This window comes from Oryctolagus cuniculus, chromosome 3 (assembly GCF_964237555.1).
Source record: "Oryctolagus cuniculus chromosome 3, mOryCun1.1, whole genome shotgun sequence".
Taxonomy (NCBI): Eukaryota; Metazoa; Chordata; class Mammalia; order Lagomorpha; family Leporidae; genus Oryctolagus; species Oryctolagus cuniculus.
Genome location: NC_091434.1, coordinates 44,628,923 through 44,641,458, shown reverse-complemented (window position 1 = coordinate 44,641,458; position 12,536 = coordinate 44,628,923). Strand labels below are relative to the sequence as shown.

The 12,536-nt window shown below is 37.3% G+C and overlaps 1 protein-coding gene across 6 annotated transcripts in view; it reads left to right on the top strand.

Annotated features, from left to right (window-relative positions):
• Window positions 1-12,536, top strand: part of SLC39A10 (solute carrier family 39 member 10) — a 147,514-nt gene that overhangs the window by 114,856 nt on the left and 20,122 nt on the right. For all 6 annotated transcript variants that reach the window (XM_008258853.4, XM_017342994.3, XM_017342995.3 and 3 more), the window contains 3 exons: window positions 3,050-3,219; window positions 6,068-6,256; window positions 11,203-11,323. In XM_008258853.4, the coding sequence (XP_008257075.1) occupies window positions 3,050-3,219; window positions 6,068-6,256; window positions 11,203-11,323 (480 nt within the window). The remainder of the gene's footprint in view (window positions 1-3,049; window positions 3,220-6,067; window positions 6,257-11,202; window positions 11,324-12,536) is intronic.

Sequence of the window (12,536 nt, the reverse complement as noted above, 5' to 3'; positions counted from 1 at the left end):
TGATTTATGTAACACCTTCTCCTTTGTGAGTTCTGCTATTTTCTTGTATTTCCTAAATTTCTAAGGTTAAAAAATCACAAATGAAAAAGATTTTTAATCATAAAGTGAGATTTTCTCTTTTAAGGCATTTCTTATTCCACATATTTTCTTTTCTCAAGTGGATGAGAAAGAATCAGTTATCACAACTGATAACATATGTACATATGCACTGATTTGTGCACTCATGAACTCATACAGACACCCCTCCCCCAAATACATGTAGAACTGGTTGACTAGGTTAATCTGCCAGTGATTGGCCTTCATTTATGATGTATTTGTGTTAAACTTATCCACTGATGTATTGACATTGATTTTTCTTGAATTAAATTTCGGTTAATTTTTAAATTGATTTTTGCATAATTGACCAAATGACTTTTGAGATTGTGAATCAGTTTCTTGGAATACTGCAAAATGTTTTTGTCTTCATAAAATCTTTTTTGTACTTTTTTTTTTTACATTCAGGGTACCCCTAACCAGGAGTTAATATTATGAGAATTTTTAGAAAGGAAATACTTGGTTAGAATAAGTCTTATTTCCATATATTGGTTTTATGATTAGGCAATAAAATCACATCTTCTCTCAAGCCTTTACTTAGTTTATTTTTATAAAAATGATTATAAGAATATTTTTTAATATGGTCTTAAGTTTAAAAGTGTAAAAAGCTCATGTTTTAAAATATACTTGTAGTTTTACAAGGAGACTTCAAAAAGCATTTGAGTGTTTATTTTGGTACAAAATCTCTGAACATCCATACATAGGTTTTTCATAATATGTATTTTTCACATACCAGGAAAAAAATTTTTGCACCAAAATAAACTGATACTTTTAATTCTGTCTGTCCATAAGCTTTACATTCCTTTGAAAGCAGTTTTTACAAAATAAGCAAAGTTGTTAACTTCAAAATTATTAGAAGTGTTTATTAGTCAGAATTATGGTGGATAAAAATACACTAGAATTAGCCTCTGAAATTATGTAATGAAAGTTTTTCTTGTTTTATTCCTGTGCCTCAGTACCCAAGGAAATTCATGTAACCAGTTCAAGGTACTAACTTAAAACCTGAATTTGTAAAAATCAGGTTGAATAAATCTTGTTAATAAAATTTATTCTTTTTTCTAGGGTTATATTACGTTGCACACTGATAAATAGATATTTGTTTCTGGACTTACCTATTAAGATATTTATGATAGAAATTAAATTTCTAAAGCCGGCGCCGCGGCTCACTAGGCTAATCCTCCGCCTTGCGGTGCCGGCACACCGAGTTCTAGTCCTGGTCGGGGTGCCGGATTCTGTCCCGGTTGCCCCTCTTCCAGGCCAGCTCTCTGCTGTGGCCAGGGAGTGCAGTGGAGGATGGCCCAAGAACTTGGGCCCTGCACCCCATGGGAGACCAGGAGAAGTACCTGGCTCCTGCCATCGGATCAGCGCGGTGCGCTGGACGCAGCGTGCCAGCCGTGGCGGCCATTGGAGGGTGAACCAATGGCAAAGGAAGACCTTTCTCTCTGTCTCTCTCTCTCACTGTCCACTCTGTCAAAAAAAAAAAAAAAATAAATTTCTAAATGTTAATACATACAGAACACCATTAGTCTGATGCAGTATATTCAAGTTGACCAACAATTTATGTTACACTGTAGTACTTCAAAAAGCTTATGGGAAAAAATTTTAAAATGTTTCTTTGGTGCAAAAAAAAATCAGTCTTTTCATAATACACATTTTCCAAGAACTTATTGAAGATCCCCTTGTGTTTTTTCTTCTTTCAGAGTATTTTGGACTATATATTATTGGTTTTCCAAGTACTTAAGTGCATTTTTTTCCTTTAACTTCTTATTTGAAGTTGTTTTTAGGTTGTTGCTGGAAGATAACTGCTTCCAGGTTGGATTATTGCCAAACTAAAGAAAAATATATTTGGAAGGGAGAGTTATGTATTACTGAATGAGACATATTTGATCTTCAAGTTAATGTTTTTGTTAAGATATTTATGATAGAAATTAAATTTCTATCATCCTCAGTTTGTCCCATTTGGGTATTATAAGTACCCTGTCCCTTTTATCTGCTTTTTTTCCCCCCACTAAAATGATTGGCGCTAGAAGGCTGTGGTTGTTTTGACAAACCCATGTTGGTATAGTTGCTCAATAACTTGGCTTCAAAACTTCATGTCTAAAGATCTTGCACCTGTGGCCCCTGTCTCACTTATTTTGTCAGGATCTCTCACTAATGTGTTTTTTTTTTTTTCCTTTCTTTGAACACTGAACAGAGTAACTTGGTTATCATTAGTGAGCCAATCTTTAAACCTTACTTGACTATATAGTTTTCTTTAGAATAGGATTTTTGCCTTGTAATGCCTTGAAGTGGCATTTATGTAGTAAATGATGCAGAAAGCAAAATTGAAGGAAAGGGAATTTGGAACCAGGTATAGAGAAGAGAAGAAAAAATCCTGGGAAATAGGACTGAATTATCCTCTGTCCCAATAAAAATACAAACCAACTATTGGTAATAAGACTTTTTTGTTACCTTCTAATGTGAATGTATTTCCATCTTGGCTGATATGTTAAGTTTCTTAAACTTGGCATTAGAAAGATTCATAAAGATTTAGATATAGTAGGTAGATGTTCTTTCAATGGTCATAGAAGAGTTTCATAATTATATTCTTTAAATAAAGTCTTATTACTGTGTCTCTCCCTTTAAACTTTAGAAGATTTTTATTTCCAGTCTAGATATTAAGATGAATCACAGCCTTAAGTCATTTTAAATGACTGTTGTAATGTCCTGGGCCATTGAAGGGACTATTTATAACTTGATCTGAGTTTCTTAATTCTTTAAGTGTTGTTCAAGTTGGTTATATGTCATGTTTTTGTTTTGTTTTTAAGCACAGCAGTGCCATAAAGCTTCTTAAAAAGCATAGTCTGGGTAAGATAATCTATCTTCCATGACTCGTTTATCTTATGCTTATTCTTCTTTAGAGCTTTTTTAGTTTATATTGTCACACTAATATTGACTGTTAATTTCTTTCCTACAGCATGGATTTGTGGTATCATTTCTATCACTGTCATTAGCCTGCTTTCCTTGCTAGGCGTGATTTTGGTTCCCATCATTAACCAAGGATGCTTCAAATTCCTTCTCACATTCCTTGTTGCACTAGCTGTAGGAACCATGAGTGGAGACGCCCTTCTTCATCTACTGCCCCACGTAAGAAACCATTCTAATCTTAAAAAATTGAAATTATTTAAGTTAAAAATTTCCTTCATTGGCAGGCTCCATAGCATACTAAACTGGTATTTGTCTTCTTTTATGTCTGCTTATGGGATAACTTTTTTTTATTTCCCCAATTTTAATAGCAATATTTTTAAAATAAATCAAACTATTAGTTTGTTTTTTTTTTTTTTTTTTTAAGTAACAACAAATACTAGTAATGTCAGTTTTACTTTCTTCAGTTTTTAAAAATACTCATTGGGTAAAATTTTCCATGTTAGCATCTGAAAATAAAGTTTGGTATATCAGTTTAGGCTTTAGGAGTAATGTATAGGGGGTGTTGAATGATTGCACATATGACCAGTTTGCTCCTGGTACCTTTATTTTAGCAGAAGTAGACATTCATACTCTGTTAACTGTTTTAGTTTTTTAGCTCTTTATACATGGGGACACTTAACCTTTTCACCCAGGATGCCATTTATTTTCTTCCTTTTGGGGATACTTTTAATGATTTGGCCACAATTACATACTCTTAGCGTTGTGCTTATCAACCTCTGTAAAGCTTGCTATCTGTAACCTATCAATAAATAGATAGCTGGCTGTCACCAGCTGTGAGTGTTTCAGTGTAACTGTTTTTACGTCATAATCTGAGAACAATGGGGATTTTTCTTTTCCAAATGTAAAATTGCAATGTTGAATATTTCCCTTCTGGGTTGTTTGAGAGAATTTTCTTTGTGTATGTACTTCTCCGCTTCTGTATTCTCTGTTGAATTCCAGATCTGACGTCTAGAACATCATAATGCATTGCCTTTTTTTGTATGTTTTTTAATATATGAATCAATGAATATGAATTATTATAGTATATATTATACATTATTTCCCCCTTTGTTCCCAATCCTAGCTTGTCCGGTCTCCCAGCCATCAAGAAACAAAATGCCCATTTCAAAATGGGCATAATGAGAGCAATTGAAAAGTACTCAAGTGCTGTCTAGCTGGTTTTTTTTTCCTCAGGAAGGGTTAAGTAAGGACAGCTATTACCTTTTTGATTGGTCTTTCTTTGAGACATTTGGAAAACTTTTGACCACTAGTTAACAGGGAAAGAATACAAATAAATATTACATGAAATAAAATAGTTAAGTCTATTTATCTAAGGTTAATATTGTATTTCTTGTACATTTCACAGTATTGAAATATAAATTTAGTGTACATACTTTTTTTAAGATTTATTTATTTAGTTGAAAGAGTTACAGAGAGAGAGACAGAGACAGAGACACAGATAGAGATCTTGCATTTGTTGGTTCACTCCCTAAATGGCCACCATGACTGGAGCTGGGCCTATCCAAAGCCAGGAGCCAGGAGCTTCCTCTGGGTCCCCCATGCAATTGCAGGGGCCTTAGTACTTGGGCCATTTTCTGCTACTTTCCCAGGCATGTTAGCAGGGAGCTGAATTGGAAGTGGAGCACCTAGGACTCAAACCGGCACTCATGCAATATGGCGTTGCAGACAGTAGCTTTAGCCGCTACACCAAAGCACCAGCCCCCATACATTTGTCTTTGCTAAAGCTTTAAAATACAGAAAATTACATGTATAGTTAAGTATACACTTTTTTTTTTTTTTTTTTTGACAGGCAGAGTGGATAGTGAGAGAGAGAGACAGAGAGAAAGGTCTTCCTTTTGCCGTTGGTTCACCCTCCAATGGCAGCCGCGGCCAGCGCGCTGCGGCTGGTGCACCGCGCTGATCCGATGGCAGGAGCCAGGTACTTCTCCTGGTCTCCCATGGGGTGCAGGGCCCAAGCACTTGGGCCATCCTCCCCTGCACCCCTGGGCCACAGCAGAGAGCTGGCCTGGAAGAGGGGCAACCGGGACAGAATCCGGCGCCCCGACCGGGACTAGAACCCGGTGTACCGGCACCGCAAGGCGGAGGATTAGCCTATTGAGCCGCGGCGCCGGCCAAGTATACACTTTTGATAATATTTCATAGTATATGCAGAGGTAGCAGTTTTATTAATTCTTTGAAATAATTTTTAAGAGAAGATCTTCTAAAAATATAATGCGTTGAAGGAGTTAAGGGGCTGGCACTGTGGTGCAGCAGGTTAACACCCTGGCCAGAAGTGCCAGCATCCCATATGGGCACAGGTTTGAGTCTCGGCTGCTCCACTTCCGATCCAACTCCCTGCTGTGGCCCGGGAAAGCAGTAGAAGATGGCCCAAGTCCTTGGGCCCCTGCATCCACATAGGAGACCTGAAAGAAGCTCCTGGCTCCTGGCTTTGGATCGGCCTAGCTCCAGCTGTTTGTGGCCATCTGGGGAGTGAACCAGGGGATGGAAGACCTCTCTCTCTCTCTCAGCCTCTGCCACTCTGTAATTCTGCCTTTCAAATAAATAAATAAATCTTTTAAAAAAAGGAGTTAATATTTAAACTCATTATATTACAGGGAATCACAAATGATAACCCACTGGCCAATTAGTTTGTGTGTGTTCTTTTAATTTTTACTAAAATTTGGCATTTAAGTGGATCATACTCAGTTCAGTTTATAAAGGACCCATTACTCTTATTACTATTAATAGCTTGATTCTCTAATTACAGTATGAATGGGCATTTCAATTGTATGAGAATTGATTTAGAGTTTTATGAAATGTAATACCTTCCAGGAAATGTAATCTTTTCTGGGCAACTAAGTAATGCAAATTAAGAGGAAGTCCAGTTATCTTTAAGTCAGATAATATCTAAGGGAACACTTGAAAAATTAGAAGGTATTTTTTTCTGTCTTCTGGGAGATTATAATCTCAAAATTTGAGATAGTATTTCAATAATTTGTTTAGAAATTCTCTTTATTCTTATTCGTAGTCTCAGGGTGGACATGATCACAGTCATGAGCATGCACATGGCCATGGACATTCTCATGGACATGAATCCAAGAAGTTTTTGGAAGAATATGATGCTGTATTGAAAGGACTTGTCGCTCTAGGAGGCATTTACTTGCTATTTATCATTGAACACTGCATCAGAATGTTTAAGCACTACAAGCAACAAAGAGTGAGTGTTTAGTTGTTTAATTTTCTGGAATATAAGACAGAACAAATATTTTTTTTGGCCATCTTCTTTTCTTAATTGTGATGTTGGTATATATTAAATCTGTATGTTTTAATAGCTGATCTTCAGAGGAGAAGCTGACTTTGATCTTTTCTATGTTTGTTAATATATTTATTTTGGCATTTATAATCAAAATACAGCAATCTCAGTTTCAATTAATTTGTGTTGTATCATGCCTAATTGACTCAAAGAAAAAGCTATTGGCCAGTTAGGTAATATTAAAATGTGTAAATAGAAGCTAGGCTCATCAGTCTTCTTAGGTAACATTTTCAATATAAGTTGCATTCATTGTAATATATTTTAATGAAAATGTTATTACACACTACATTTCTTTATCAGAAATACCTTGCCAGTGGTAGAAGTAGTAATGGTAAGAAGTCAGGGGTCTTTGTAGGAAAAAATATAATGGAAAGATGGAAATTATGATTCTTTTCAAGAGTGTTAAATATCACTTGGGAGATGCTGCTCGGACTACTGATTAAATACCTGGATTGTCACTGTCTTTGTCCCATGATACATTTATGAGAATAAGACAAATCTCTATAAAGAAATTTATCTCCAAGAAAGTAAGTTCAAACCTGCTGCAGTTCACTGTGTTTTAGTTTACACCCCTCCTGTTCCTGCCTGTCCTAAATGTGTATCACTAACCTGTTTGTGATACTAACACTAAATATCTTCAGAAAGTTTATGCAAAATGAAATTAAAAGATAAGCTTACTTGGGTATAAAAAGTTTTTGAAATCTGTGCATATGAGGATTATTCAAAAAGTTTATGGAAAATATGTATTACTAAAACACAAAAATGTCATTTTTTTAAAGATTTATTTATTTATTTGAATGGTGGATACAGAGAGGCAGAGGCAGAGAGAGAGATATCTTCCATCCGCTGGTTCACTCCCCAAATGACCACAATGGCCAGAGCTCAGCTGATCTAAAGCCAGGAGCCTGGAGCTTTTTTAGGATCTCCCACTTGGGTGCAGGTGCTAAAGGACTTGGGCCATCTCCTACTGCTTTCCCAGGCCATAGCAGAGAGCTAAATGAGAAGTGGAGCAGACGGGTCTTGAACCGGTGCCAGTAGGGGATGCCAGCACTGCAGAAAGTGGCTTTACCCATTATACCACAGTGTTGGCCCCACATAGATTTCAAAATGACATGAGGATTGGGAAAGAAGAAAGAGAATTATTTAGATGAGAGAATTAATAAGAGGACCTGATAGTTGATTAGATGTAAGTCATATATATTTGGGGCTGGTGCTGTGGCGTAGTGGGTAAAGCCTCCCACCTGCAGTGCTGGGATCCCATATGAGTGCCAGTTCAGGTCCCAGCTGCTCCACTTTTGATCCAGCTCTTCACTGTGGCCTGGAAAGGCAGTAGTGAAGGGTCCATGGGCCCCCTGCTCCTGTGTGGGAGACTCAGAAGAAGCTCCTGGCCCCTGGCTTTGGATTGGCCCAGCTCCGACCAGTGTAGCCATTTGGCGAGTGAACCAGTAGATGGAAGACCTCTCTCTCTCTCTCTGTCTCTGCCTCTCTCTAACTCTCTCTTTCAAATAATAAATAAATAAATATTTTTTATAAAAGAAATAGATTTTGGTATTTGTCTACTACATTAAATTATTCCACAATAAATCACATTTTCCAGTGTGTATAAAGAAGTTTTGGAATTACTGTGAAGTCCTAGTTTTCTTCAGTTGTGTGCATCTGCTGTTACTGAAGTAGCAATTACTGAAGCATTCATTAGGTATAAAACATTAGGAATTGTGTAGTTTACAGACAACTATAAAATGTGGTCCTTCAAGGGATAGTTTAAAGTAAATGTTTTTAATCTTTTGTATCTCATTTGAACCTAAACTTAGTGGTGAAGGTAATAACATTTATGTAAGAAAATGGACCCCAACATGGCAGGTTGTTTTTTTTTTTTTTTTTTTTTTTTTTTTTTTGTAAATTGGAATGTGGGAAGTAAGAACTGAAAGGAACACCTTTGGTGGGGGTACTCTAAATTTGGTGGTAAGGAATTCTTGAAGTTTGTCAACGAAAGGGATCTGACTAGATGAATCAGTGTATCTCCTTTATGACAAATAGGACAGTAAGTAAGTTAAGGTGAAAGGCATATGGCATTTTTTTGAAGATGGAATTAGTGGTGCTTGAATTGAACAGACATTCTGACACTGACAGTCTGCACAGATGAATCCATTATCCTTTGGAAGGGAGCTTTCAGATCATAAGGTAAATAATACCGCAGATGCCAAGTTGTTGGAGGAAGTTAAGAGCCTAGAGCATAATGACCTAGCAAGTTGCTCAGAAAATGGAGAATCAGAACTAGAGAAATTAAAATCCCAGCTCATGCTTGCATTTTCTTTAATTTCTATATCCTTCTTGTTGTCCAAGCCCCCCACTGTTTTAACTCATACTGCTGTTTCTTTTCCTTTCTTTAGAATATCTCTGTGTTATTATTTTATTTTAAATATTCTATATTTCCCCAGTTCCTCTTAGCTATTATTATGAAACAACACAGCCTAAAACTTGATGATGTACGTGAACAACAATGTACTACTGCTTCCAATTCTGTGTCAGGAGGTGTAGGCAGTGCTTCTGCTGTTTGACATTCCTTAGATTCACTCCCTCTGCTGTATTCAGATTTAGCCGGCTGCTGGGCCAGGCTGACCTAGGTGGGACAGGCTGGACAGTCAGGAGTGCTCTACTCCACTTCAGCATCTTGGTGCACCTCCGCATGGTCTCTGCATAGTTAACGCTGCTCCCCAAGTTAGTGTCTGGCTTCCCAGAGCAAGGACAAAAGCTGCCAGGTCCTTTTCAAACCAGTCTTGGAATGCTTTTGCTGCATTCTACTGGTCAAAATAAATCAGAGGGCCAGCTAAATTCTAGGGCATGGAACCGACTCCACCTCCTTGTGGGTGTAGTCCACCAGGGAGGAAGGAAATGGCTGGTGGCTGGCTTTGAAGACCACCTGTGCTCAGCTAGCCATTCAAGCTTATTTACACAGTGGCTAGGTGACTTAGACATGTGAAACCCACAAGAAAGTATCATGCCAATCAATAGTTTTCTTAGATTAACAGATTAAAAGTGGAATTTAAGTTGTAACAATTGTTAATGCCATTGAGATTGATTAAAAAAGAAAAGCAGTTAAAAGACCTTGTAAGATGTTATATAGGGAAAATTAAAACCTAAACAATGAAATACAACAATGAGAATTTATAAGTAACTGAAGACAGGTTAAATTATGTTCACTGCCTGATTACTAAATGGTAAGAAGAATGGAAGAATGTTTGTTTATTCCAAAGCTATTAAGAATTAGTTGCTGCGGGAGATCCTTTTTTTTTTTTTTTTTTTTTTTAAGATTTATTTATTTGAGAGGCAGAGTTTCAGACAGAGAAAGGGAGAGACAGAGAAAGAGGTCCAGAGCTTCTTCCAGGTCTCCCATGTTGGTGCAGGGACCCAAAGACTTGGGTCATCTTCCATTGCTTTCCCAAGCGATAGCAGAGAGCTGGATTGGAAGTGGAGCAGCCAGGACTTGAACTGGGGTCCGTATGGGATGCTGGTGGCACAGGTGGAGTCTTCGCCTACTAAGCCACAGCGCCGGCCCCTGTGGGGGATCCTTTTCATCCGTCACCTCATTTAATCTTCGTAAGAATCTTATCTTACTTTCATTTTATAGAAGAATATTCTTAGGTTCAAACTTAACAAACTTGTCCAAATCTCAGAAGTAAAGTACAAATTTAGGATTGTAACTCAAGGTTGACTCTCTCCATTATGTCATATTCAGGGAGATGAGAGAGTGCCTTAAAATATGGATTGAAATTCAAGGGATGGGGCCAGCGCTGTGGCGTAGCGGGTAAAGCTCATATAGGCACCAGTTCAAATCCTGGCTGCTCCACTTCCGATCCAGCTCTCTGCTATGTCCTGGGGAAGAGTAGAAGATGACCCAAGTCCTTGGAACCCTGCACTCATGTGGGAGACTTGGAAGAAGTTCCTGGCTCCTGACTTTGGATCAGCACAGCTCTGGCTATTATGGCCAATTGGGCAGTGAACCAGTGGATGGAATCTCTGCCTCTCTTTTTCTGTCTGTGTAACTCTGCTTTCAAATCAATCAACTGGTCTTTTTTAAAAAAAAAAAGAAAGAAATTCAAGGGAATAAGCTTTACCTTTTTTGAAACTCTGTTAGCTTACCATATTAAATAAAAAAGATATTACATATATTTTACTATTTTCATTTGGGTTGCATATTAGTATGTGTATTCTGTCCCTTAAGGTAATAAAATAAGGAAAAAAAGTAGATGAATTGAACCTCATAAGTGTTTTAAAAAATTTTAGTCGGATTTTTATCTGACCCTTGATTAACTTCATGTGTACATTTAACAGCAGTTGTACTCTGTTAGTGTTAGCATAGGTCCATCTTGGGGCCCCCATTATGGTACAGTGGATTAAGGTGCTGCCTGCAATGCCTGCATTCCTTACCTGCATCCCATATAGGTGCCCGTTTGAGTCCTGGCTGATTCACTTCTGATCCAGTTCCCTGCTAATGCTCCTGGGAAAGCAGTGGAGGATGGCCCAATTATTTGGGCCCTTGCCACCCACATGAGAAACTAGATGAAGTTCTAGGCTCCGGGCTTTGGCCTAGCTCAGCCCTGGCAGTTGCAGACATTGCAGGAGTGAACTAGTGGATGGAAGATCTCTCTCCTCTCTCTCTCTCTCTCTGTCTCTCTCTCTCTTTGTGTCCCCTTCCCCCTGGTGTAACTCTGCCTTTCAAGTAAGTAAAATAAAAAAACCTTTTAAAAAAATAAATAAGTCAGCTCAATCTTGGGTTCAATGAATTATTGCTAATTGTAGCTGCAGATTTTATGGTAATATAAAATGTTTCTTACCCCCCACCCCGGCAGGGAAAACAGAAATGGTTTATGAAGCAGAGCACAGAAGAATCAACCATTGGAAGGAAGCTTTCAGATCATAAGTTAAACAATACACCAGATGCCGACTGGCTTCAACTCAAGCCTCTTGCTGGTAGACAACACTTCTAACTACAAGGGAACATTAAAACATAAAAATTGAAATATTGTTTCTAAACTGTGTCTGTATTGTTTGAAATTTCTTATTTGTGACTTTGCTAATGCTATTTTCTAATGAATTTTTATTTAAATGTGAGTGTGTCTTAATTCTAATTTTTTAAAGTTTGTATTTTGGAATAAAGGACCAAATATATTTGGAGGCAAGGAACATTTTGCATTTCTATTTTATAGGAAAAAATATGAGTGAAACAAAAAAATTTTTAGGTGGTGTTCTAGTGGCTGGTATTTTTGTTGTTGTTGATGGGGCCACATTTCTATGTTCTCTATAAGCTATTGGTTTCATATGGGAAAGGGGGAATTGCCCTCGGTACTTGGAGGAGAATTTGTATTGAAAAAATCTGCTTATCCATCCATTTATTCTGTTGCTTGATATATGTAATGAGGTAGCCTACAACTTTCAGGGAATCAAAAAAATAATTTTGCAACCAAATTTTTCTCAGTTTCTGTTTGATTCTATGTTTCCCTGAATGTACCTATGATTTCCTGCAGGAAAGGGGCAGCCTAGGCTCTAATTGGAGCACTCTGCCCTGAAATAAAAATTTGAGGCATTAGAATCTTCGTCATGAGATAAATAGCTTCAGAAAAGTAGGTAAAAGACAAAACTCAGATTTTTAATAAATGCTTAACAGATGTTATTATCATGGATTCCTGCAATTCATTCTAGCAGTGATTTCTGAGTAGTATTGTCAAATAGATGGCGCATTGAGCAGTGTAAAAAACTTGGCATTAACTAATGGTATGGCTTGGTGTTATTTAAATTTTCTTTGTTTTTGTTTTCTTAAATAAGAGAAGCCTAGAGAAGGTAAATGAGGAATTTGGGGTTGCATTTTGTCATTCTGTAAATGCTGTGATAACATCCCAGCCTTTGATTTTCATCAGCTGTTCCCATGCTCTTTTCCTCGAGTTTCACACTTTTTATTTCCACATATTTCCTCACTTAACCTGCTGTCTATTTCAGTTTCTTCTCATCTGTTCATCTGCAACACCTTTAGAACCCCCAAACTGTAGTTTGTTTTGTGTGCACTTGTGTGCATTTGCTTTATTTTATTTATTTTTAACTTTTTAATGGACTCCGGAAAATATTGTTCTGGATGGCTTCTAAATAATTTTAGAGAGATATGTTTAATTAAGACAGTCACATAAGAAAT